This window comes from Equus asinus, chromosome 7 (assembly GCF_041296235.1).
Source record: "Equus asinus isolate D_3611 breed Donkey chromosome 7, EquAss-T2T_v2, whole genome shotgun sequence".
Classification (NCBI taxonomy): Eukaryota; Metazoa; Chordata; class Mammalia; order Perissodactyla; family Equidae; genus Equus; species Equus asinus.
This window is the reverse complement of record NC_091796.1, coordinates 88,794,531-88,822,043: the sequence shown is the minus strand read 5'-3', so window position 1 is coordinate 88,822,043 and position 27,513 is coordinate 88,794,531. Positions and strand designations below refer to the sequence as shown.

At 35.0% G+C, this 27,513-nt stretch overlaps 1 protein-coding gene across 2 annotated transcripts in view; it reads left to right on the top strand.

Moving 5' to 3' along the window:
• Positions 1–22,901, top strand: part of GTF2A1 (general transcription factor IIA subunit 1) — a 45,380-nt gene extending 22,479 nt beyond the window's left edge. Inside the window, exons 5-9 of one of the 2 annotated variants that reach the window (XM_044774139.2) lie at positions 2,319–2,394; positions 4,106–4,239; positions 7,062–7,382; positions 11,397–11,486; positions 21,138–22,901. In XM_044774139.2, coding sequence (XP_044630074.1) covers positions 2,319–2,394; positions 4,106–4,239; positions 7,062–7,382; positions 11,397–11,486; positions 21,138–21,245 — 729 coding nt within the window. In that variant the 3' untranslated portion in view covers positions 21,246–22,901. The remainder of the gene's footprint in view (positions 1–2,318; positions 2,395–4,105; positions 4,240–7,061; positions 7,383–11,396; positions 11,487–21,137) is intronic. The other variant, XM_070514152.1, reaches the window with a different exon arrangement.
• The last annotated feature ends 4,612 nt before the right edge of the window (positions 22,902–27,513 follow it).

The window sequence follows — 27,513 nt, the reverse complement described above, 5'->3', positions numbered from 1 at the left end:
GCTGTGCGTAGGTCTGCACCCGGGATCCAAACTGGGAAGCCCCAGGCCACCTAAGCAGAGAGTAGGTACTTAACTGCTACATCACTGGGCCGGCCCCTCACAAGGACTGTTGTTATTCAAAAAAATTCCATTTCAAGTCTAATGCCCCAAATTTCTTTTTAGGTTCCACCCTTAAAAATATAAAGTCTCACTGTAGAATCCATATTGCAGTTGGTACTTTTGAGACTGTTTCCTAGGGAATAACTTGTGTCATTTTAAAACAGAAAGTTTGGTAGAATAACTTGGAGTAGGGCCATCTAGTTTCGAAGTGTTTTGGGAGAGAATTTTGAGTTAAAAATGTGTTTGAAGAGACTGGCGCAAAATGAATGGCCCATCTTTTACTATTTGTTACATCTTCTTGATTGTAAGGAGCATGTATATTTAAACAGTTCATAGGTCAGAAACTTCAATCAGTAAAATGTACTAGTATTTATTTGTATTTTAGCATTTTACTTGATGTTTTCACTCAGCGTTTGCTCCATGTATTTATACATGTTCTGAAACATACCATCAATGTCGACTCTTTACAAATAAAAGTTTTTTGGGTTTTTGTTTGCTTGCCTTCTTATTGCTGATTCAAAGACAACCATTAAAAACAGTTTTGATCTTTTTAGTAGCTATGTATGCTTTGGAAATGAACATGTTGAAAAATTATGTAATTTCGTAAGAAGGTGGGATACTGATAATATGTTAGGTGGGAGGCTATTTCAGGGCACTTATAAAATGGGACCTTATATCAAACCAGTTTTGCAGGTTTTCTTTATGATTGCTGTAATGCATTATTCATATTAAGGATATTTCATAGAATACAAGAAGAAATTTTCAGTAGTCAGTAATAAAAGATGGGTTGTGTGTGGTACATCACTCAACACGTATTTATTGATAGCAACTTGAATATGCAGAGCTGTGCAGGTGGTTTTTATGTCTTGTATGCTATATTTATATAAACTGCTATGTTAGTTTGCCAGGAGGGAGATCTATTAATCTTTATAAAATATGAATTATAGGCACTTAATATTCCTAAATAATACAGTAAGTAGCTGCCAATATGTTCCCTAAACTGAGCGTAGCTTTCATTTGCCTATACAGACAAGATTTATTTTATATTGAGTACTTAAGTACCCTACTACCAATTTAAAATAAAGAGAACCTAGGGGGCTATAGCTGGATTCTGAGGAATAGTGGGAATTTCAGGCTTAAGATACAGAAATTACTTAGGCCTGTCAAGTGGCAACAACAAAACATCTTTTCTTGGAAAGCTGTACCTAGAGCCTAGACTGGATAGTACTTGTATTTCCTTAACCCACTTGAGTATAATTTTCCAAGTTTCATTGACTTCTCTGGCATTAGGATCTGCAAAACTTAGTTATATTTATCTCTTGATGCTTATTCAAATAGAGGTGCTTCTAAAAATGTATAGGTTAGATTGAGTATATGAAGGCTTGGTACCTTAAAAAACATCGAAGAGGGAGGAGGGGAAAAACTACCTATGTATAGTTACAGTTAGGTACATGGAAATACTTCAAGCACAGGATAAAAAAACAGTAAGAATATGGTATAATTTTTTTTGAGGAAAGAAGTCTTCAGAAACAGTAAATCAAGAATTTATTCTGGACTTAAAGAAATTCAGAGGATAATCTCATGTATATTTTTGTAACTTAAATTTCAGATACTAACTCCATTTTAAAATGTAGAAATTAAAGTTTGTTGAAATTTTTTTGTATTAATAAAACTATGATTAATATATGTTTCACCTAGATATAATGCCAATATTGTCACCTTATGGCATCTTAGAATTGCCAGCAGTACTCCAAGTATAGTCTTCTGATAAAAGGTTTTCTGTAGAGACCTTTTGATTCTAGTATAAATTTAAAATATTAAGATTTCTAAATGAAGATACTTAAACTTTTGCCTCAAGTATATTAATTGACAACAAGGAATTGGGAGTAAGGAAACAGAGTAGAAAAGGAAATAATGGACTGGATATTTCATATATTGTACAGCATTGTTAATGTAGCTGAGATTTCCTTAGAGCACAGTCTCCCAGATGAAAAAACCCAGTTATATTATTCTAATTGCTTGAAATAATTAGGTAGGACATGTAGGCTAGATGATCTTAATTGTACCATTTTATAAAATGAGAGTTAGTCTTACTGTTAGAGCTTTTCATTTTACTATATACTAAATGATAAACTTCAAATACTGTTAAGATATGCCAGAGATAAACTGAAGTTCTGTTATGCACGTATGTGGTTTTGATTTTTTTCTTTGTTTTTCAGAGTGCTGCTGCTACTGCTGCTACCTTGGCACTCCCTGCAGGTGTGACTCCTGTTCAACAGATATTAACAAATTCCGGTAATCAGGAATAATAGAACCACTATTTATATAACTTAGAAAATTGTACCATATAGCATTTGTTTTGTCTTCATTGAAAAATGGAAAATGTTAATATTTCTTTTATCATTTGGCTTAGGTTATTAAAAATAAGATTGAGGACTATAGCACATTAAAATGTAGTCGTTGAGGATGCGTAGAGAAGAATTGCACTTGAGCTTTTGATCTGTGAATGAGAATCCTATTATTGAATGAAGTATGATTATATAGAAATGCTTATTTACTTAGTTTTTTGCTAAATACATTTAACCTGCCAAATAAGTTAAACTGGACTAATTTGAATTAATTTGTGATATTAAAGTAAGTTCTATAGTATCTTAAGAGCAAATTTATTGCTTTCTATTTTACATAGTATCTCTGTGTAGACTGACAAAATTTGCTCGTGATTTTTGGCATATTAATTTTTTTGTTTGTTTTGTTTTTGTTTTTTTTGAGGAAGATTATCCCTGAGCTAACTGCCACCAATCCTCCTCCTTTCGCTGAGGAAGACTGGCCCTGAGCTAACATCCATGCCCATCTTCCTCTGCTTTATATGTGGGACACCTACCACAGCATGGCGTGCCAAGCAATGCCATGTCGGCACCCGGGATCCGAACTGGCGAACCCCGGGCCGCTGACCTGGAATGTGCACACAACCACTGTGCCACTGGGCTGGCCCCAGCATAATAATTTTTGAAGAATTTATTTACATGGATTTTAAGTATTTTCTCTGTTATCTTAATTATGCAATTACTTGTTTTGTTAATTTCTAAATTTGTGAAGAACAAACTTGGGGCTTATCTTGCTACATATTTTAATAAGATATAATTGTGTACTTTTATTCCTTTTTTAGTGAGGAAGACTGGCCCTGAGCTAACATCTGTTGCCAGTCTTCCTCTTTTTTGCTTGAGGAAGATTGTCACTGAGCTGACATGTGCAGTAGTCTTCCTCTATTTTTGTACGTGGGATGCTGCCACAGCATGGCCTGATGAGCAGTGCATAGGTCCACGCCTGGGATCTGAACCTGTGAACCCTGGGCCGCCGAAGCGGAGCACACAAACATAACCACTGTGCAACTAGGCTTGCCCCTATAATTATTTGCTTTTTAATTAATTCAAGATTCATTTAAAACAACATGTTAGAGGAATTCAGTTCTGTGTGTATAAGCCAGTCGTACAGTTAGTGTTATGTGGCAATGATGATTGGTCAGCAAACTTTTGTTGTTTTTAAGCACTTTTGAAGCTAAGTACTGTGGTGCTTTGGTTCAAAATGTTAGCTTTCGGTCAAGATGTTAGTGAACTACTATACTTTCATTTCTTTAAAGCTTTAAAAACGAACAGTCCCTGAAACACTTGATTTTACTTATTGTTCTCTTATGACTCCTAACATGTTAACAATGATAATTTAATCAACTTTCATAATCTCTTGTTAAAACGTGATTAGAAAACAGCTTTATAAAGATGATAAATATGGAAAATAAAACATTTTAGGCAATGTATTTGAACGTGGAAGGAAGTCAGAGAAGGTAAGGATTATACTTTACTATGTATGGATGACGGCCCTTAATAAAATTGTTAGACTTCTTATTTGATAATTTCTAGGGCCTTTGGTGGTTGATGTTCACTGTGAATTCATTTATTTTCACATGGTTGCTGCTAAAATGGTAACTTGGATTACATACATTTTGCTTTAGGCCAGCTTCTTCAAGTGGTCAGAGCAGCCAATGGTGCCCAGTATATCTTTCAGCCTCAGCAGTCAGTGGTTCTGCAACAGCAGGTTATACCACAAATGCAGCCTGGTGGAGTACAAGCTCCTGTTATCCAGCAGGTAAAAGAATCGTGAGTTGTGATCACCATGGGGTTCTTTTTTATTCTTCTATATCAATTCTCTGAGTGGTTCCCTTCCCTTTTCCCATGGCTTTATCTATATAAATTCTTAGACTCTTCTCCAGTACAACACACCCTGTCATTCTGAATGCCTCGTGTATCCCTCGCAGCTTAATTTACATTCAATATGTTTAAGACTAAGTTGTTGTTATCCCTACTCATCCTTCATCATCCCCCTGAATGTGTTTTTCTGTGGTTCGCTGGTTGTACCACTCTCCATCCAGTCTCCTAAGCTAGTTATTTAGCATTCATTCAACAAGCATTTACTGTGTGACTACATATCAGGGTCTTTGCAAGGGACTGGAAATTCAGGAGTGAACAAGGCAGGTGTGAGTCTAGTTTCATGATGCTTATGTATTTTCTAGAAGAGGGTGTGTGGAATTCTCCCTTTCCCTTGCCTTCAGTATCCAAGGTACCATGAAGTCCTCCCAGTTCTTAATAGTTCCTTTTTTTTCAGACTGCACTTTTAACATATTTGCAGTCCTTTCATATGTTTGAGACATACGTTTCATATGTTTTCTTTTCTCAGACTCTCATCACTTCCTTAGTTCATGCTCATGATTTTTTGCTTAAAAACTGTTCTATCCTCTTCATCTATTTCCCTGCCTCCAGTCTTGTGTCCTCCTGACTGCCACTCTATAGTCATTGTTCTAAAAATCTTATAATCTTTTTTTTTAGATTTTATTTTTTCCCTTTTCTTCCCCAAAGCCCCCCAGTACATAGTTGTATATTCTTCGTTGTGGGTCCTTTTAGTTGTGGCATGTGGGATGCCGCCTCAGCGTGGTTTGATGAGCAGTGCCATGTCCGCGCCCAGGACTCGAACCAACGAAACACTGGGCCGCCTGCAGCGGAGCGCGCAAACTTAACCACTCGGCCACGGGACCAGCCCCGAAAAGTCATTAAAATCTTTTAATGACTTCCCATTGTCTACTGGAAAAAGTCTAAACTCCTCAGCATGGTTTATAAGGTCTATTTTGGGATCTTGTTTTTTTCATCTCTCCAGGTTTATTTCATGCCATGCTTCCAGTTGTTATCTGCCTCAGCTGTTGTTTAGATCAAAGTTAACAAATATTTGCACCTACTTGAGTACCAAGTGTTAACCTGTTGTACTGTGAGGACAAAAATGAAAGAGAAATGGTTATTTTCTTGAGGAACTTAGGTACTTTAAAAAGAGAAAGACATATAAACACGTAATGTCAATTTAATAGTACGAATGTAGTGGTAAGATTGGAGGAGGAGCCTTAATCTAGCCTGCTTACAGCTTTCTGGATTTTGTCCTGCTGTTACTTCTAGGTTTTGCTTGATGTTATTTTTCTATTTAGAATGCTGCCTTTGGCCTTCCTTCTAGCAACTTTCAGCACTCCCGCCAAACAAACCAAACAGAAAAGGCTTGGCTAATCTACCAAAGTACAACAGAAACTCAAGTATTACCTCCTAGGAAGACTTCCCTGACCATGCCTTGTCCCCCAAGCTGAATTTATTGCTCTCTCCTGTGTTCTCATATGATATCATACTTCTTTACATTTTCTGTCTTTTTGAGTTGTTATTGCTTTGTCTATTGCCCTGTTAATCTGTAAACCTCTTAAAGGAAATACCATCTTATTATTTTCGCATTTCTTGAACCTAATGGCAGTAATTGCCATTCAGTGCTTATTTATCACAAAGCATTCTCTGCTTTTTATTTGTTAATAACTATAATTATAAATATGTTCACTATAGCAGATATAATTAATATTTGTTAATATGTCCTTTTCGACTTGTGGTTTACTTCAGAATCCTAGAATGCAGAAACTGGAACTTTAGAAATCATCTGATCTGGTGGTTCTCAGCTGTGGTTGCATGATTAGAATCATCTGGGAGCTTTAAATAATGAGAATAGATTTCATCTCACACCAATTAAGTCAGAATATTAGGAGAGGGGCCTAGGTATGTTTAAGCCACCAGGTGGTTGTAACTTGCAGCCAAGATTGAGAACCATTGATCATAGTCTAACAGTGAAGTGACTAAAGCCAAGAGAGGTTAAATGACTTGCCTCTGCTACATCTGTATCTGTCATCTTGAACAAAACTAGAACCCAGGAATTCAGATTTTCAATACAGTGGCTTTCATAAGCAGGCAGTATAGCATAAGAATAAGAGTAGAACCAGAAAGCCTAAGTTCAAAGCTGTGCAGGTTACTAAACTTTTCCATGTTTCAAGAAATAAACTACTCACATATAACTCTTTTTTTTTTTTGAGGAAGATTAGCCCTGAGCTAACTGCTGCCAATCCTCCTCTTTTTGCTGAGGAAGACTGGCTCTGAGCTAACATCCATGCCCATCTTCCTCTACTTTCTATGTGGGACGCCTACCACGGCATGGCTTTTGCCAAGCAGTGCCATGTCTGCACCTGGGATCCAAACTGGCGAACCCCTGGCCACCGAAGTGGAACATGTGCACTTAACCGCTGTGCCACAGGGCCGACCCGTAACATGTAACTCTTGGTCTGGAATCTGGCATGTACATAGAAAGTGCTCAATAAGTGAAGCAGTTATCTTCATAAAGTCTTTTTTCCTTCAGAAATTTGAGTGGTAAAGTGGAAATTTAGTGGATCAGTATACTCAATAATCATTCCTTTTGTGCTTTGGTAATTTTAACTCTGTTTGAGATATGGCCATTTTTGGTGATTCTTCAGCATTTGGACCTATTTCTGTGTACCAAAGTAATGCAACTGAGCTACTTGATCCTCTAACTAGTTCCTAATAAGTGCTTTTCTTTTGTCTTAGGTACTGGCCCCACTTCCGGGAGGAATTTCACCACAGACAGGTGTCATCATCCAGCCTCAGCAAATCTTATTTACAGGAAATAAGACTCAAGTTATACCCACAACGGTGGCGACTCCTACACCAGCGCAAGCACAGATAACTGCAACTGGCCAACAGCAGCCACAGGCCCAGCCTGCTCAACAGCAAGCTCCATTGGTGTTACAAGTTGATGGAACTGGGGATACATCATCTGAAGAAGATGAAGATGAAGAAGAAGACTATGATGATGATGAGGAGGAAGACAAAGAGAAAGATGGAGCTGAAGATGGGCAGGTAGAAGAAGTAAGTTTCTGGTAAAAGACTTGAAATGAGAAGCTACTCAATCATTTCTTTTCCTTGGTACCAAACTGATGAATTATGTTGCATTTTTTCAGAGGTTGTTAGGGTGCTATACAACATAGGATTTTAAGTATAAATTTAGACATTGTTGTAACTTAAGACTTTTAGATTGTTCTGGTTGTATTTATCTTCATAAAATGTTTCATATAGCTAGTAATAAAAAATGAATTTATACCAAATTAAGTTGTATTTATAAAGGTAATGGAGACAGTGAAAGTAATACTATTTCTTTGGCCTATGCATTCATGATGTGGCTTAAACATAAGACATTGGGAGAACAGATAGATGTGTTTAATCTTTTGCATCAGTAATTAAAAAGGTACAGTAACATTTGGGAGGAGAGGAAACTTAAGAAAAAAGGTAAATGTGATTCATTCAAAACCTCCTTTTGGTCCATATTCCATACCAGTTCCCTAGATAACCTTATTTACTCTTAGTGTCTATCTTCAGTTTAACAAACTGTCCTCTCTTATTCATCTTTAGTTATATATTTATAGAAGTATATAAGTATATCTTCGTTTTCCAGCTTAGTTACTTGAATTCAAGATAATATTTGTCTTACTACAATTTTCATTCTTAATTGCCTTCTGTACCCTGACATGTAACTTTTTGTTTATCTTGGTACAAAGTTCTTTTAAATTACCTGAGTAATGTTTTTTTAAATATTATTTTTATTAAATATTGAATAGATATAAATGAATAAAAATTATTTTAAGATATAAACACCCCAGTGTCGACGTAAGTTAAAAGAAAAAAAATCCCATTACTTCATTAAAGTCCCCTGGGTGCCTGTCCCCGATCCCATCCTCTTCTGCCATCAGAGTAACTATGCTCATGAATTTTGTGTTTATCATTAACTTGCCTTTATGTTTTACCATTTGTATTTATATTCCTAAAGCATATTATTTAGTTTTGCATGCCCATTTATAACATAAATGGAATAATTATGTATTCTTCAAGTTTTTTTTCCTGAAGACGGTATTTCTGAGACTCATCTAAGTTGTTGCCATATCCCTATAATTTTTTTCACCATTGAACATACCATAATTTGTTTATCCATATTTCTAATGTGATGGGCATCAGGGGTGTTTCTGCTTGTTTACTGTTACAGACAGTTATAAAATATTCTTGTGTGTGTCTTCTGCAGACACATATGCAAGAGTTTCTCTAATTTCAATACCTAAACATTGAATTGCTGGATCCCAATGTATGCACAGCTTCAACTTTACAAAAAATGCCAAATTGTTTTACTAGTTACATTCCATTCAGTGTATAATTGTGCAGATGTCTCCATGTCTTCACCAATACTTGATATTGTCAGCTTTCTTAATTTTTGCCAGCTCGGTAGGTAGAAAATGGTATTTCATTTTGATTTTAATTTGCATTTCCTTGATTACTGATGAGATTTAGCCTCTTTGATCCTTTCATATTTTCTTTGTAGACAAGTAAAATATGAAAAAAATTTTTCTTGCCTTGTTGGCTAAGCCCTCCAGAACAACATGGACTAGAAATAGTGATAGCAGACACTCTCATCTTTGTCTTTAATCTTAAAAGGAATCCTTTTTCTGTGTTTCGCTATTAAGTATAATGTTTACTGTGGGCTTTTTATGGATACCCTTTATCAGGTTAAGGAAAGTTCTCTTCAGATTAACTAAGCTTTGTTTTGTTTTTTAAACTATAAACAAGTATTGAATTTTATTAAATACTTTTTCTGCAACTATTAGATGATTATGTGATTTCTTTAAATCCTTAATCTCTTATTTATGGTGAGTTGTATTATTAATTGGTTTTCTGTTTGTAAACCAATTTTGTATTCCTGCAATAGCACAACTTGATCATTATGTATTACCCTTTTTATGAATTGCTGAATTCACTTTGCTCAGGGCTTTTGGATGTATATTCATGAGTGATACCATCTGTGATTTTCTGTTCTCACACTCTTCTTACCAGGTTTTCAGGTTATGGTAACCTTATAAAATGGATTTGGGGGAGTGTTCTCTCTACCTTGGGCTGTTTTTTTTTTAGATTATACTTAATTCTTCTGTGAATATACCTCACACCATATACAAAAATCAATTCAAAATGCATCAAAGACCTAAATGTAAGACATAAAACTCTTAGAAGAAAACACAGGGCAAAAGCTCCACAACATTGGATTTGGCAGTTGTTTCTAGATATAACACCAAAAGCACAAGCAATCAAAGAAAAAATAAAGTGGATTTAATAGATTAAAACTTTGGTGCATCAAAGGAAAATATCAAGTAAAAAGACAACCTGCAAAATAAGGAGAAAATATTTACAGATAATATATCTAATAAAGGATTAATATTCAGACTATATAGAGAACTCTCAAAACTCAGTGACAAAAAACAAACAACTCTATTCAAAAATGGGCAAAGGACTTAAATAGACGTTTCTCCAAAGAAGATATGCAGATAGCCAACAAGCACGTGAAAAGATGCTCAACATCATTATTCATTGGAGAAATGCAAATCAAAACCACAAAGATAGACTACTTCACATCTACTAGGATGGCTATGATCAAAGAAGAAATAAAGAGAAAATAACATGTCAGTGAAGATACAGAGAAATTGTAACTCTTGTGCATTGCTGGTGGGAATGTAGAATGGTGTAGCTGCTGTGCAAAATGGTTTGATGGTTCCTCAAAAAGTTGACCATAGAATTACTATATGACCCTGCAGTCCCACCCCCATGTATATGTGTAAGAGAATTGAAAATAGGTGTTCAAACAAAAGCTGGTACATGAATGTTCATAACAGCCCTCTACACAAAACCCAGATGTCCATCAAGTGATGGAGGGACAAATGAAATATGATATATCCATATGATGGACTATTATTTAGCCACGAAAAGGAACTAAGTATTGGTATATACTACAACATGGATGAAGCTCAGACATTATGCTAGGTTAAAGAAGCCAGACCACATATTCTATGTGTATATTGTATGATTCCATTTATACGAGATATCTGGAATAGGTAAATCTATAGAGACAGCAGATTAGTGGTTGCCAGAGGCTGGAGAGAGGCAGAAATGGGGAGTGACTGCTTAATGGTAAAGGTACGAAATTGTTCTGGAATTAATTAGTGGTTGATGGTTGCACACATTATAAATGTACTAAGTGTGACTGAATTGTACACTTGAAAATGGTGAATTTTATGTGAATTTTACCTCAGTTAAGTTTTGTTTTTTGGGTTTTTTTACATTTACATTGGTGATATCTATTTTAACTTAAAGAATATATATACATACTTGTGTGTGAGTAGATATAGGCCTAATATCATCCTGATTATTTTCCATTCCACTTTTATTTTGTCCTATCTTCTCTTTCTTCATTAATTAGGAATCTGATTTATTGCCACAACTGAGGTCAAGTTTAACATAGTTGACCATTTTATGCTCTAGTTAGATCTTGGCCTTTAATTCTCTTTAGGACTGAGACTTTAGTATTGAAATTTGCACCCCCCCCATCCTCTTACTATGAATGACTTAGTTAATTATGTTCTAAGCCTCCACAGTCACCATCACCTCGGTAGACATGCTAATTGGTATTCAGAGTCCTTTCCTTAATGTAAAGATAAGCCAGACTGCTTGCCTCTTTTATAGCCATTTTTCCTCCTCCAGTTTCACCATTATTTTTTCCTTTTCACTGCTGCTGGTGGTGGTACATAGTGCCATTATCTCTTTAACCCTTCATATTTTCCTAGGTCTACTTCTAGGCATCTTAAGCAGTTATTGGAGAGAATTGTCTTCTTGTGCTATTCTGAAAGAATGAGAGAACTAAAGCTAAATATCTTTTCAGACTTACAAGTTATGTGGCTTAACTATTTTCACTGTTGTATTTATTTTCTTTCTGGAATTTCAGTAACACTAGCTAAATCTTAACACAGGCAATAATATGTGAAGTATAAATAAAATCTCCTTTTTTATTTGTAGGAGCCCCTCAATAGTGAAGATGATGTTAGTGATGAAGAAGGACAGGAACTCTTTGATACAGAAAATGTTGTTGTATGCCAGTATGATAAGGTAAGGATTTCATCATCAGATTACTGACAATTTTTTCTGTTGTATTTCTTCCCTAAACCATCCTTTCTGACTTGTTCCAGCATTTGGACAGCCAATTGATGCCTCTTATACTCAGTATAAACAGTGTGAATGGAAACATTGTTATAGTTTAGTAGATTATTTTAATAGAATGAGAAGTTAATTTGTGTAGCTTTACATTTGAAAAATAAGTTATGAATGAAATCCTGAGCAGAGTTATGCTTTTTTCAGTTTAGACTATGCCTCCCAACTTGTTAACTAAGTAAGTAGAGCCACTTTGGGATTGTCCTTGAACATCAATAGAAACTCAATGGGATAACCCTGTATTGACCTTAGCCTCAACTGCCTCAAAACTAAAAGGCTGTAATTGAATCTCTGTAACTTTTTTTTTTTTTTTTTACTAAGGAGAGAACTAGAGCAATAAACAGGACTGATAACTAACAGAGACATTTTTACAAAAAATCATTTAAAAAATTATTTCGCTTTGCTAAATTTTGGTAGCATTAGGAACTTTTAAACTAGGTTCTCTGAGAATTAGCTAATCACTCCTTGTTTTCTTTTTTTTAATTAAAGATTTTATTTTTTCCTTTTTTTTCTCCCCAAAGACCCCCGGTACAGTTGTATATTCTTCGTTGTGGGTCTTTCTAGTTGTGGCATGTGGGACGCTGCCTCAGCGTGGTTTGATGAGCAATGCCATGTCTGCGCCCAGGATTCGAACCAACGAAACACTGGGCTGCCTGCAGCGGAGCGCGTGAACTTAACCACTTGGCCATGGGGCCAGCCCCAACTCCCTGTTTTCTTAATTCTTAAAAAAGGGTTCTACTTTCCAAGTATTTTTGTTTTAGTTACTGGCATTGTTTAGATTTTGTTACTTATCAAAACATTTAATTTGGAATAAGATTTGTTTTCTGATTATAAGCATGAAATTTATAATAAATTCACAAATTATATTGCATTTATAATTTAATTTCAGCAGATTTTTACCAAATGCTAAAAACTCTAACAGAAGCAGTGGGGTTTTGTTTGTAAGCACTACTCATTCACTAAACAAAAATTTCTTAAGTGCCTAAACGTGCCAGGCATTGGAGCTGTAGTCATGATCATGCAAAGTTTGTGCTTTGCATAAATTTTTGTTACATGATGAAAATCCTAAATTTGTGTTGCTCTTATAGAAATGAATGTTATAAATAATAAGTAAGCCATGCTTATTGCAAACAGACCTATAGAGAAAATGTTGACACAATGGATCTTATTGTTTCCTGATGAAAAGGTAAAGTCAAGCTGGTTATATACCTGTCAAGTTAGAGAATAAAGTCAGTGAGGTCATTGATTTAGAGTTATCAGAGCATCCACTTTTGTGCCTTATGACGTCTGTCTGAGTGTTCTTAATACTCTACATCAGACACATTATAATAAATGTAATTTGTTGTTATATTCCTGTAGAGTAAGAATAATACAGGAGATACCAGTAAAGCTTTATTGTCAGGAAATCTCAAGGGAACCTTTGCAACCAAATTTTCTAGAACACAGTTTCATGATAAAAAGACAGATTTATCAGGCAAGAGAGGACCTTTACCTTAGCTTAACTGAAGAATATACTTCCAAGTATTTTCATATTATAAGAGAATGGTTCTATTCTTCTTTGGTATAAATTGTACACGTAATATTTTAAATGTTAAAGTTGGTTTGTTTTGCTCCCAGAGATATTATTTTAGTGTCTTAAACTAAGAAATTAAAAGTAACTTTAAATAGTGTGTTGAATGATAAACAGTTGTAAATTTTGGAGTGATCTAATTTTTAGAATCAAGTGAGTTCTGGAGACAGAGAGTTGGGGGCTTGATGTTTTAGCCAACAGTAAAGAATGGTGTTGTTCAGTCTACGACTGATTAAAATGGGGTTGGATATAGTTTGAGTTAACTTGAATTTTAGGAGTTTATTTTTGAAGCCTAAACTTTAAAATTTTAACAATTTAGAAGCCATCATAGAATAATGAATTTTCTGTTGCCGATCAAATTAGAATCTTAGTTAAACTTAATATGAGGCAGAATTCTCCTTTAAGTATTGGTAGATAAGGATGCATAGGTGTTTGAGGCTTCAGTCTTCTTTATAGGTAATTTTATGTAATATGTTTGTCTTTAAGAAATTTAAGAGGCCTTTCTCCTGGCATTCAGAATACTCCTTCATGAAGGGCTTAGGGGCAGTAATGGATTGTTTTTCAAGTTGCATTTTGTGATTTTATTCAAATAAGAATATTTACCATTCATTATGCAGTGACTTCAGTGCTGAGTACTGGGACTATTATTTGATCCATGAAACTTCTACATTTGCTTTTTGCAAATTGTCTTGCATTAGAATGCAATCAATTTCTTTGTGGAATTCCTTTTAACTAGCTAGTCACCACTTTCTTGGTTATATAATCCCGTGGTCTTTCAGGTTGCAGTCACTTGGTTCATGCTGGAAATAAATTTGTATACCCATTTTTAGGATAATACTTTATCTGTAGAGAGTCAAAGAAAAGAGGAGACAGAGGTCTTTTCATTCAACAAATACTGAGTGTCTATGATGTCCCAGGGCACTAGTGAATGAAACAGAACAATCTCTGCCATTGGGATGCTTACTGTAGTGGAGGGGGACAGATGCTAAAACATAATAATAAATTAACATGATATGTTAGAAGCTGATAATTGGTGTGGAAAAATACAGAGTGGGAAGGGGGACGGGTTACAGTTTTAAATAGGACAATCATCTTACTCCTTTCGAGATGAAATTTGAACAGACTTGAAGAGAGTTAGCCCTGTCATTATCTGGTGGCAGAGCCTGCCTGTTATGTGTAAGGAGTGACAAGGAGGCCACTGTGAGTGGACCTGGCCGGGGGCGGGGTTGGGGAGTATAGTAGTGTGGGACTTTGTGAGGACATGGGCTCTTACTCTGAGTGAACTGGAAGCTATTGGAAGGCTTCAAATAGACAAATGTCATATCATTTGCATTTTAATTTTAAAAGGATTACTTTGCCTTCTTTGTTGAGAGCAGAGTGTGTGGAGGAACCAAAGGTTGAAACAGGGATATTGTAGTAATCCACATGAGAGATGATGGTAACTCAGGCTATGATAGTATTGGAAGTGGTGAGAAGCAGCTGGATCTTAGATATTTTTTCAAGGAAGAGTCAGCAGTGTTTCTTGACTCTTCTTGGATGTATGGTAGAAAAGAAAAAGGAATCAAGAATGCATGAAGAATGGAGATGCCATCAACTCAGATGAGGAAGGCTGCAGATGGAGTGAGTTTGGGAGGGGAGAGTGATCAGTTTTGGACATGTTTAGTTTGGTTATCTGTTAGACATTCAAATAATCCATCTTAAGACGTTAGGTTTAATATCTACATAGTGTACAGATGGTCTCTGACTTGTGATGATTTGACTTAATGATTTTTTGACTTTATGGTGATGCAAAAGCAATATGTATTTAGTAGAAACTATACTTTGAATTTTCAGTTTTGATCTTTTCCTGGGCTAGTAATGTGCAGTATGATACTCTCTCATAGTGCTGGGCAGTGGCAGTGATCCGCAGCTCCCAGTCAGCCAGATAATGAGGGTTAACAGCCAGTACACTTATAACCATTCTGTACCCTTACAACTCTTCTATTTTTCATTTCAGTACAGTATTCAATAAATTACATGAGATATTTAACACTTTATTATAAAAATAGGCTTTGAGTTAGATGATTTTGCCCTACTGTAGGTTAATGTAAGTGTTCTGAGCATGTTTAAGGTAGGCTAGGCTAAGCTATGATGTTCAGTAGGTTTGTTGTATTAAATGCATTTTTGACATGATATTTTCAACTTCCAATATGTTTATTGGGATGCAATCCCTTTGAAAGTTGAGGAAGATCTGTATTCAGACCAGAGATATAAGAGCAGTTAATGCTGTACTCTCTGCCCTGACTACTGTTTTAACTTTATTGTGCTCTATTTTGTTTTAATAAGTAAGAAAAATTTGGTAAATGTTAAATGTGTATATAGCTTAAGTCAGTGATCTAGAGAAGAGCATGAGAATGGTTTGCAAATATATGAAAGGTTGTTTGATTTTTTTTTTAATTAAGTCACAAGAGGCAGAGCTAGGATCAATAAGTGGAAATTTGGAGGAAGCAGATTTCAGTAAGGGATAAAGTATGAAAGACTTTTAAAAGAACTGTCCCAGAAAGGAATACCTTAATGTGCAATTCTTTGCCCCCGACTTCTAATCATACCCAAGCAGACACTGAACAATGATTTGCCAAAAATATGCCATAGAGAAGGTTTGCAAGGGGAGGTTAGACTATGGAATTTTAGGAATGGGATCTCAAAAAATATCTGTACATAGTGAACATTTCTACATTACTGTATGAAACAGCTTGATTTAGTAAAAAAGAGTATTGGGCTGGAACTCAAGAATCATCTTTGTCACTTAATAGCAGTATGCTCTTGGTCAGGTAGTTGAACCTCTCCAGGCTATAATTTCCTCTTTTGAAAATGAAAGCCTAAAACTACTTGATTTTGAGGTCCTTTTCAATCAGAAGAGGGAGAACCATTGGTCCTTCTTTGAAGAAGACATTGAGCTTAAACTGAACATTGAATAATGAGTGGGACTTACTAGGAAAGGGAAGAAAAGTCATTTCAGTTAAGTTTTACAACTCCTTTTTAACCTAAATCCACAGAATTGCAAATAACTAAAAATTATAAATGAAGGCAAAGATGAGAATGGTCAGGGCTTGGCCCAATTTGAACTCTACCCTTCCTTCTTTGGCTTAACTGTGGATGTTATGTAGTTTTTGAAATCTGCTGTAAGTGACTGGATGATCAGCCATCCTTCAGGTGTATTTGTTAAATGCTGCCATGTATAAGGTTCCATGTTAGGTCTTGAGAAAACCATAAGGAGTTTTATTTTGGTAGAAAAAAATCATTCCATAATTGTATATACTTAGAAATAATACTGGAAATATCTTTCGGAATGCCATTGGGAATTAATCAGTAGGAAAGAGTAGTTTTAGCTGATGAGATTAGGGAAGGCTTTGTGGAGGGCACAGTATTTTTGAGATGGATCCTGAAATAGGAATTGAATTTGTAAAAATGGGAGCAAGGGGGATAACTTCTTTTGAGTGAAATATAATCTTTGAGGAATGTGGAGGTAGGAAATAAGCTTGGAAAGGTGAGTTATTACCAGGTCATGTAGAAATAGAAATAGTCAAGCAGAGGTGATTGGTTAGAGTTGTGTTTCTGGCAGTGATATTTATAAGATGATTGGAAGGGAGGAGAGAGTGAAGTCCTGGAAATCAGAAGATTACTGTAATAAGTCAGATGACGAGGTTATTGATGTAGTAAGTAGAAGATTATTGGTGGCCTTTGAGAAAACAGTTGCCAGGTGTCCTGGAGACAACTAGAGTAAAATTAGAGATAAAGTAATTAGAGGTTAGAAATACTAGTATTAGTATGAATACTGGTACTGTGAGGCCACAGTATTAGAAGGGTCAGCAATGTGTAAGTTGTTACCATATGTGAGGAAGAAGAGGAGAATGGTTGTAAACATGATACCAATGAAAAGATAGTGTCCTGATGGTCAGCAGATATGAGGAATGAAGAAAAGCCTGAGGTTAAATGGTGTGAACATAAAAGGAGTTAATAGAGAAAAGGCAAAACAGTGGTCTAGAAGCATCAGGGAGAACAAGGGGTATTCTTGTTTTAAGTATTTGCCAGTATAAAATGTCTTGTGAAAAAAGAAAGTGTATATGGCAAACCTTGTGTTTAGATATAGAGATAAAATATTTTCCAGAAAATATTAACAACTGCGTTAATAAAAACAAATACTAAGAGCTAAAATAATACTAATTATAGATAGATTTTTTTTTAAACCCCATCTAGTGAGTGAATGTGTTTCTTTCTTATTTTTTTTTCATCAAATGAAGCTTCACAAAGAAACCAATTTGTCCAACCACAATGGTATGAAACTAGAAATCAATTACAAGAAGAAAACTGGAAAATTCACAAATATTTCAAGATTAAACAATATGCTACTGAACAAACAGTGGGTCAAAGAAGTCAAAAGTGAAATAAAAAAATACCTTGAGACAAATGAAAATGGAAATAGAACATACCAAAGCTTGTGGTAATGCAGCAAAAGCATTTGTAAGAGGGAAGCTTGCAGAGATAAATGCTTGCATCAAGAAATAAGAAAAATCTCAAATAAGTAACCTAATTTTACACCACAAGGAGCTAGAAAAAGAAGAACAAATGAAGCCCAAAGTTGGTAGAGGAAGGAAATAACAAAGATCAGAGCGGAAACAAATGAAATAGAGACTAAAAAGACAATAGTAAAGATCAGTGAAACTAAGAGCTGGTTCTTTGAAAACATAAACAAAATTGACAGACCTTTAGCTAGACTTACTAAGAATAAAGAGAGAGGACTCAAATAAATAAAATCAGAAGTGAAAGAGGAGGATGTGACCTTTGATACCACAGAAATATGAGGGATAATAAGGGACTGCCATCAACAGTTATACACCAACAAATTGGACAACCTATAAGAAATAGATAAATTCCTAGAAACATGAAACCTTCCAAGACTAAATCATGGAGAAATAAAAAATCTGAACACATTGAATACTAGTAAGGAGATTGAATCAGTAATCAAAAACCTCCCAACAAACAGACGTCTAGGGCCAGATTGCTTCACTGGTGAATTCTAACAAACATTTAAAGAAGAATTAACACCAGTCCTTCTCAGACTCTTCCAAAAAATAGAAGAGGAGGGAGCACTTCCAAACACATTTTACAAGGCCAGCATTACCCTGATACCAAAACCAGACAAGGATACCACAAGAAAGGAAAATTACAGGCCAATATTCCTGATGAACATACATCCAAAAATCCTCAACAAAATATTAGCAAACCCAATTCAACAGTATATTAAAAGGATTATATACCATGACCAAGTGGAATTTATTCCAGGGATGCAAGGATGGTTCACCATCTGCAAATTAATCAGTGGTGAGACACCACATTAACAGAATGAAGGGTAAAAATCATACACAGTCATTTCAATAGATGCTGAAAAAGCATGAGACACAATTCAACATCTCTTTATCACCAAAACTCTCAACGAAGAGGCTGTAGAGGGAAAATACCTCAACATAATAAAGGACATGTATGACAAGTCCACAGGTAGCATCATCCTCAATTGTGAGAAGCTGAAAGCTTTTCCTCTAAGATGAAGAACAAGACAAGGATGCCCATTCTTGCTAGTTTTATTCAACATAGTATTAGAAATTGTAGCCAGAGCAGTTAGGCAAGAAAAAGAAAAGGTATTCAAATTGGAAAGGAAGAAGTAAAACTGTTACTATTTGCAGAGGATATGATATTATATGTATAGAAAACCCTAAGGACTCCACTAAAAAACTGTTAGAACTAATAAACGAATTCAGTAAAGTTTCAGGGAACGAAATCAATATGTAAAAATCTGTTGTATTTCTATACATTCATAACAGACTATCGGAGAAATTAAGAAGACAGTCCCATTTACAGTTGCATCAAAAAGAATAAAATACTTCAGAATAAATTTAACAAGGGAGGTAAAAGACCTGTACTCTGAAAACTGTAAGACATTAATGAAAGAATTTGAGGAAGACACAAATAAATGGAAAGATATTGCATGCTCATGGATTGGAAGAATTAATATTGTTGAAATATCCATACTACCCAGAACAATCTAAATAGATTCAATGCAATCCTTATCAAAATTCCAATGGCATCTTATTACAGAAATAGAAAAAATAATCCTAAAACTTGTATGAAATCGCCAAAGACCCTGAATACTCAAAGCAGTCTTGAGACAGAAGAACAAAGCTTGGAGGTATCATGCTCCCTGATTTCAAACTATATTACAAAGCTATGGTAATCAAAACAGTATGTTATTGGCATAACAACAGACCTGTAGATCAGTGGAACAGAAAAGAGAGCCCAGAAATAAACCCATGCATATGTGGTCAGTTAATTTACAACAAAAGAGCAAAGAATATACTATGAGGAAAGGACAGTTCTCGTCAATAAATGGTGTTTGGAAAACTGTAAAAGATATAAAAGAATATAAATTGGACCACTATTTTAAACCATAACACAACAATCAACTGAAAATGGATGAAAGACTTGAATGTAAGACTGAAAACCATAAAACTACTAGAAGAAAACTTACACAGTAAGCTTCTTGACATCCGTCTTGGCGGTGATTTTTAGGATTTGACACCAGAAGCAAAGGCAACAAAAGCAAAAACAAACAAGTGGGACTATATCATACTAAAAAGCTTCTGCACAGCAAAGGAAACCATCAACAAAATGAAAAGGCAACCTTCTGAAAGGGAGAAAATATCTGCAAATCGTATATCTGATAAGGGGTTAGTATCCAAAATATATACAGAACTTGTGTAACTCAATAGCAAAAAAACAAACAATCCAATTAAATAATGGGCAAAAGATCTGAATAGACATTTTTCCAAAGAAGACGTACAAATGGCCAACAGGTATATGAAAAGATAGTTAATGTCACTAATCATCAGGGAAATGCAAATCAAAACCACAATGAGATAGCACCTCAACCTGTTAGAGTGACTATCATCAAGAAGACAAGAAATAATAAATGTTGGCGAGGATATGGAGAAAAGGGAAACCTTGTGCACTGTTGGTGGGAATGTAAATTGGTGCAGCCACTATGGAAACCAGTATGGAGGTTCCTCAAAAAATTAAAAATAGAACTACCATATGATCCAGCAATTCCACTCCTGGGTATTTATCCAAAGGAAACAAAAACACTTAACTTGAAAAGATATATGTACTCCCATGTTCGTTACAGCATTATTTATAATAGCCAAGACATGGAAGCAATCTAAGTGTCAAATCGTTGGATGACTGGATAAAGAAAATACAGTGTGTGTGTGTGTGTGTGTGTGTGTGTGTGTGTGTATGTATGTATGTATGTATATGTACAATGGAATATTATTCAACCATAAAAAAGAAGGAAATCTTGCCATTTGTGACAACATGGATGGACCTTGAGGGCATTATGCTAAATGAAATCTTAGAGAAAAACAAATATATGATTTTGCTTATATGTGGAATCTAAAACAAACAAAAAAATTGAACTCATTGATATAGAGAACAAATTGGTGATTGCCAGAGGCAAGGGGTAGGGAGTGGATGAAATGAGTTAAAGTGGTTGAAAGTTACAAACTTTCAGTTGTGAAGTCAGTCAGTCATGGGAATATAACTTACAACATGGTGACTGTAGTTAATGATACTGTTTTGTATATTTGAAAGTTGCTAAAAGAGTAGATCTTAAAAGTTGGCATCACAAGACAAAAAAATTTGTAAATGTGGATGATAACTAGACTTATTGTGGCAGTCATTTTGCAATATATACAAATATCAAATCATCATGTTACACCTGAAACTAATATAATGTTATTTGTCAATTACATCTCAATTAAAAAAAAACAAGTTTGCAAATGTAGTAATGTACAAGACAAAGTTTTTTTAGTGTGTGAATGGATTTTTTGTTGTTGGTTTCCTGTCTTTGGATTGTGTCTCTTACATTCTTTTTTTGTTTGTTTATTTAGATACACAGAAGTAAAAACAAATGGAAATTTCATCTCAAGGATGGCATTATGAATCTTAACGGAAGAGATTATATATTTTCCAAAGCCATTGGAGATGCAGAATGGTGAAGAGTTGGTTCTTTTCTTTTATAAATAAAACAAAACAAACTTAAAAAAATTTTAAAGTGGACAGTTTGAAACTTGGGTCATACACCAACCAAAACTTAACTTCTGCATGTCAGAAAAGTGCAGTAGAAGCAAAGCTACCGGAACAAAGAGACCTTGACAACATAGACACTACTTCTAACTGGCAAGCCATGGAACTGTAGCACCTGGGGTTGTTGGGGGTGGGGGGGTTGGGGTTTTGTGTAGGAAAACCATAATTGTCGATTTTAAATACAGGTACCTGCCACCAATAATTAGCATGTAAAGCTATGTCTATATTCCTTCCTCCAACTTGGGTTCAGTCAGAAGATACTTGTTGGAATGAACTGAAGAAACTTCCCTTTTGATAGATTGAACTGAAACTGTTTATTGTATGTGGTTATATTTGGTAAAAATGGCGTGTGAGCTTTTTACAAAAGGGTAAGAATTATGGTGTTGGGATTTTAATTCACTTGTTCAAGGAAACAATTTAGAAACTCTCATAGTAGGTCTTAAATATTTTTACTTACTATTTTCTCTCAGTAATATATACCTCTTCCTTCCCTGCTTTATGAAACATCTATTAAAGAGTTAAAGGAAGTAATCAGTGATCACAGTTTGGAGACAAAATTTGACCCAGGAATCGATATATATTTTAATTAGGTTTCATACTCATTAAATGTAGTTTAAAGACTTGGGTCTCATCTGAGTTGAGCAGAATTAAAATGACAACTTCAGTTTCCTTACAGAAAAACGTATTTGTTTCTTTTAGTCTGACACCTTAAAAAGAAACCTCAAAGTGGCTCCTCAGGAATATGATTTTATTTCACAAAGGTACCATCTAGCAGAAATAATACACATATAGGTAGATACAGATTTTTTTCCTCTTGGGCTGAAGTGTATGCTTATATATGTGTTTAGTTTTTAAGCTAAACAAAAATTCAGTTAACATTCTGTGCATTGATTAGAGCATTGGAGAGGTGGTGAGGACCTGGATTTTTATTAAACAATTTAGTAATTATAAAAATTTCTTGTGTTTACTAGTAAATAATTTAAAAACTATTATTCTAATTGAACACATTTTTTTAAATGCAACTTTGTAATTTGAGGGGAAAACTTTGTTGTTAGAGGGGGGTGGGCCACTAAATACATATTTACCTCTCTTTCATTTGGTGGCCCTTCCAGGCCATTGATAATATAGATGTGGGCTCCAGTTTGCACATCGAGAAGAAAGCATAGAAATTTGATTTGTATATTAAAAATAATAGAAATTTAATATGTATATTAAGAATGCATAGCTCTGTATTCTGTAATGGGCTCTAAAGAACAATATGGCAGTGCTATGTTCAGTGTGAACTAGTTGCCTGGGAAATCTGTAGGAGCACTTCTCTTTATCTTTGTGTTCTTACAACTACTTCTTTTCATGGTTTATCTTGACAAAATTCACATGTGTTTAAGTTACTTGTATATTGAATTTTTTTTGTCTTCCATTTTTGTCTTCCTTTTATTTGCCCTTGTGTGTGTTTCCAGAACTAACATAGAAACACTTTAAAGTACATTGCAAAGAAAAACTGTGAGCTCTTATATGTTGTTTTTTAACACAAATCCTTAAACTTCTCAAAAAGGCTAATCATTTTTTTTTGTTGCCTGCTTGCCACCCTGCATACCAACTTGGTCCCTTTAACTTATGTTCTGAACTTTGGCATAAATGCTGGTTTCTAGCATGCTAGTAGTTAGGTTTTATTTAGATGCCATAACTGGTAATACGGTTTTTATTTTCACTATATTAATTTAGTTTTTTGGAGGGGAGGTTTATTTGTTTACCCTACTACTCTTTAAGCACACAAAGGTTTTTTCGTTTTTGTTAATGAGACTGGGAGAAGAGAAGGGAGGGGGTGAAATCACGGAAGTCCTGTCGTTCAATTGTCCTTCAGTGTAGTTGCAGTAGGTTTATATTTACTCAATGAAGAAGTCAATGACCTGAACTACCTATAAAAGTTTAGCAGTGCTGCAGTGTTGATTGAAACCCTTTGGCTTTCTAGTAGTTCCTGTGCTACTGACTGGATTACTATATGATATTCAGCTCGTGTTTTGGGCCCTCTATGTAGACAAACATTTGTATTCATGGTAGAATTGTATACTAGCCTGTTTTTATAACATTTTTGAACATGAACAACCGTTGCTTTCAGAGTGACTCAACTAGGGTTATTTTGAAGCAGGAAATAACCATTTGTATTTGCACCTGTGAATTGCATATTAATTATGGCATACTTGGCAGATGCTTTTCTTTTACCTGTGAAAATTCTGAAAGCTGGTCCAAACAACACTGCATACCAAATTGTGCTCTTATATGTATTACTGCATCCTGTTCCTTTTTAATCAAATAGCATGTCTTAGTTTTGTTATAGTGGCTTGCTATAAGAATGCCACTTGCTTATCTTTTATTGTACTTGCATTCTTAATCATGTTTTTAACATTGTATTTAGCAAATCATTTCATTAGGTTCTATAAAAATGTCATTCCTTTGAAAAGGCAAGGATTCCCACTTTCAGAATTTTAAAATGAAAATAGCTTGTTTATTCAAAGAGGGAAGAGAGTTCAGACTTGGTATTGTGAAAATAAGTAAAGGTTTCCGGAGAGGAGTTGTTTAGATTTGCACAGATGGTGATGGCACCTTTTATTTTAAAAAAAGATTAACATGTATCAACAGTGCTAAGGAAAATTTACACAAAATGACTAAAGTGTGGAAATGTGTGCCTTTCAGTATATGTACTCTTTTTTTGGTGGTCATTTGGATAATCAGACCATTTGAATGCCTGAGAGCACATTTAATTTCTGTGGAGAGCCACATTTGGCTAAAACAACTCTTTAATGTGCAATTAGTTTCTAGAGTAAAATGTCTGTTATATGAAGGGGATCTTTATATTGGGCTTTTATATTTTTTTAAATGTTCACATTTCTTTTTGTTAATCAAATGCCATCATAATAGCACATTTATATTGTTGCCTCTCTTAAAATCAAAGCCACCTTAATGTTACTCTTCTAGGAATCCATCAAGAGTTGAGCAGCATGTATAGTGATTAAATATGTCCTTGAAGAGCATATTCTAATAGATTCTGGTTTTAGACAGCAAGAACATAAAAACAGCTTTTGTGTAAAGATTTTCTTTTGCTATAGTGAAAATCAAGGATTTGGTTTTCTTATTTTTTCTGGCTTTTATGGAGGAATGAAAAGGGTTGTCTCTAAGAGTAATTTTTGATTATCTTATAGCAATAATATCACCATTCTTTTCAGAAGGTAAATACGCCTTGTACAGGAAACAGATGTAATTTCCTCTTGGGAGTTCCCTTTATGACTTAGCATTTTCTTCCACTTGAGAAAATTCCTATATTTTCAGATTATTTCATCTTGAACTTTTTTGAGCTTTTGTGCAATGTAATATTTTATTAATTCATCTTTGTACATTTTCATTTTATTTCATGTCTGTCTCTCACCTGTCTGAATCAGCTATTTCAGATTTTGAATTCATTGGTTAAAGAATAGTTGCTTTATATATTTCCTCATGAGTTTATGTTAAACAGTTTTGCGTTTTAATCTATTATGCTATGGAAATTATTCTGAAGTTTATATTCCCTTTTTAAGCCTGCCTTAGTCTATCTTCTGTCATTTTTATGGTTTAAGGAAGAACACATCGAATTTAATATTTTTGTTTATTTTGTGGAACAAGAGAGACTTTTTTTTCTTCTCTTTTAAGGGAAGAACTACATTGAGTTAGTAACTACTATTTCAGTCAAGGTTCCTTAAATCAGTCCAGTATGTGTCAGGGCTACAATTCTGGGGGAGAGACTAATCTTTTTTGCTGTTCTGAGCTACTATTGTCAACTGCTGTTGTACATACTGTTATGTGTAAGGGCGTAAATATATTTATTATGTTTGTAAAATTCATTCTGTACAATTGCAGATCAAGGTTGCTCTTCTGTGATATATGGGATATTATGTTTTAAAGACCATCTTGGAATACAATTAGAGAACTTAGTATTTTGATGTACTAAGACCTATTTTAAGTTTAATATTTTACCTTTGCAAAAACTTTAATTAAAGATGTTATTTAAAAAAATGTTGCTTGCTTTGCTTACTAGTGTATAACATTGTTATATAGATAACTGAATAAAACCATGCAGGTTAGCAAGGAAAATGCTTTATATTGTTAATGAGAATAAGTTCCATTTATCAAAAAAAGATACCATTAAATTCTATACTTTAAAATAAGTAGGATGGGATGTCAGTCTGAATTATTAAATTGTGTTACTAATAATAAGACAATAATCAGAAACCATTTTTCCAGCTATCAAATGGCTAGGAAAAAACAATACTCTGTCATGATCAGGGTGTGGGTAAATGGGCCTTATGATAGATTGCTTAGAGGAGTGTAAATTGGTACAAACTTGGTGGACAGAGGGAACAAGAAGCACAAATGCTTTTGAGTGAGGAAAGGAGGACAAGGTACAAAAGTTTATCCGAGAGACTTGAGTGTAGTGAGCATGAGGGAGGATAGATATTTTGGGAAGGAAATAATATTCATATTTTATGATATATTAATTTTGTCGTGCCCATTAGACATCCAAGTTGAGGTATCAAGGTGGCAAGATAGGTATAAGCAAATGGAGCTTAGCAGGGATATCTGAGCTGAATAATGTCTTTGGGATTTATTATCATATGGAGAACATTTAAAGCCATAAAAATGATCCACCCAAGCAAGAACATGAAGAGAGAATCAAGAAAGGGAAAGGGTCCAGGGCCAATCCTAAAGGCAATCCCAAGACAGATTGGGAAAAGGAGTAGTTAACAGGACTGGCTACATGATTTGCAGGACCTAGTGCAAAATGAAAATATGGGGCCCATTCTTCAAAACTTAGTAACAATTTCAAGATGGTGACAACAGAGCATTAAACTAAGATGGACTCTATGTGACTGCACTTGTCACACGCCCTTGAAGCTTGCCCTGGAGGTCAGGGAAAATGAGGAAGCAAGACCAGTGAAGTAGGAAGAAAGGGGAGAGGCTGTCGAAGAGGACAGTATTTTAATAAGGATTGGGCCCTGGTTGGCTTAAGCCATTCTTCCCTGGCCATGGTCATTGATTCAGGGGTAGGAATGTGACCTAAGAAGTCTTATTTGGTGAATTTCAGGACTCTTGCTTGAAGTGCTCAGACAACATATCTCAATCTTGTTAGATTTGAGTGAGGAAGCATGTAGCTCCAATTGCATTAGCAGCTATCCTATGACCTTGAGGAGAACCGAACCTAAAATAAAGATGACAAAGGGAGGCAGAACAGAAGATGGAAAGGAACACAGGGTTCTTAGTGACGTAACTAAGCTGCTTTCAGTAGGTAATTTATTCCGTTCACAGTTATTGTAGATATTGATTTCATATTTTCTGTTTACCATTCTTTTCCTTTATTCCATCCCTCATCTCTGCCTTTTTTTAGTTGTATACAATTTTCTGCATTTTCCCGTGCTGATTTGGTGGCTTGGTTTAGGCCAAGGTTGTGGGACTGTCTTTACTCTTTTGCTTCCCTAGAGCTGCAGGGGCCTTTAAGCACAACCCCTAGACACATAGTAGAAAATACTGTAGGGTGAAATAGCACAAGCTTTGGAACCAGACTGATCTGGGGTTATCTGCCAGGTGTACCTACTCTCTCTCAGCCTCAGATCCCTCATGTAATAGACATAGTAATGGTTATCTTGCATCCTTGTGATAAATAAATGAAAAGCAGTAGGATATATTAGAATATATGAGGAAGCCATTTGGTTTAAAACTAATTTGACCTGACCTTGTTTTTCCAAAAGGGCCTGACATGGCCTATTGAACATGCATTGTACATCTGCTTTAAATATTTACTATATCCAAAAGATAAGAATTATGCCCCTAAAGATAGGGATATAACCCCTCCCATATTGGCATTTCCTTTAGGATAAGCATCTTTCTCTAAACTAAGGATTAATTACTGACTTGTTGTGCTCACCTTGCGACCACTGACGTGCTGTGTTCGCTGATCTGTGCCAGCAAAGTAATCTTGTGACTATTGTAAAAGGGACTGTCATGTGATGTATGCTCTTTGTTCCAAGATGGTATATAACCACTCTGCACCCTACTTCTTTGGTGCCCTTTCTTCCTTGGAGAAGGAAGGCCCCAGGCTAGTCCTCAGATCTGGCTCATAATAAACTCACTCCAATTTTGATTTATAGATTGATT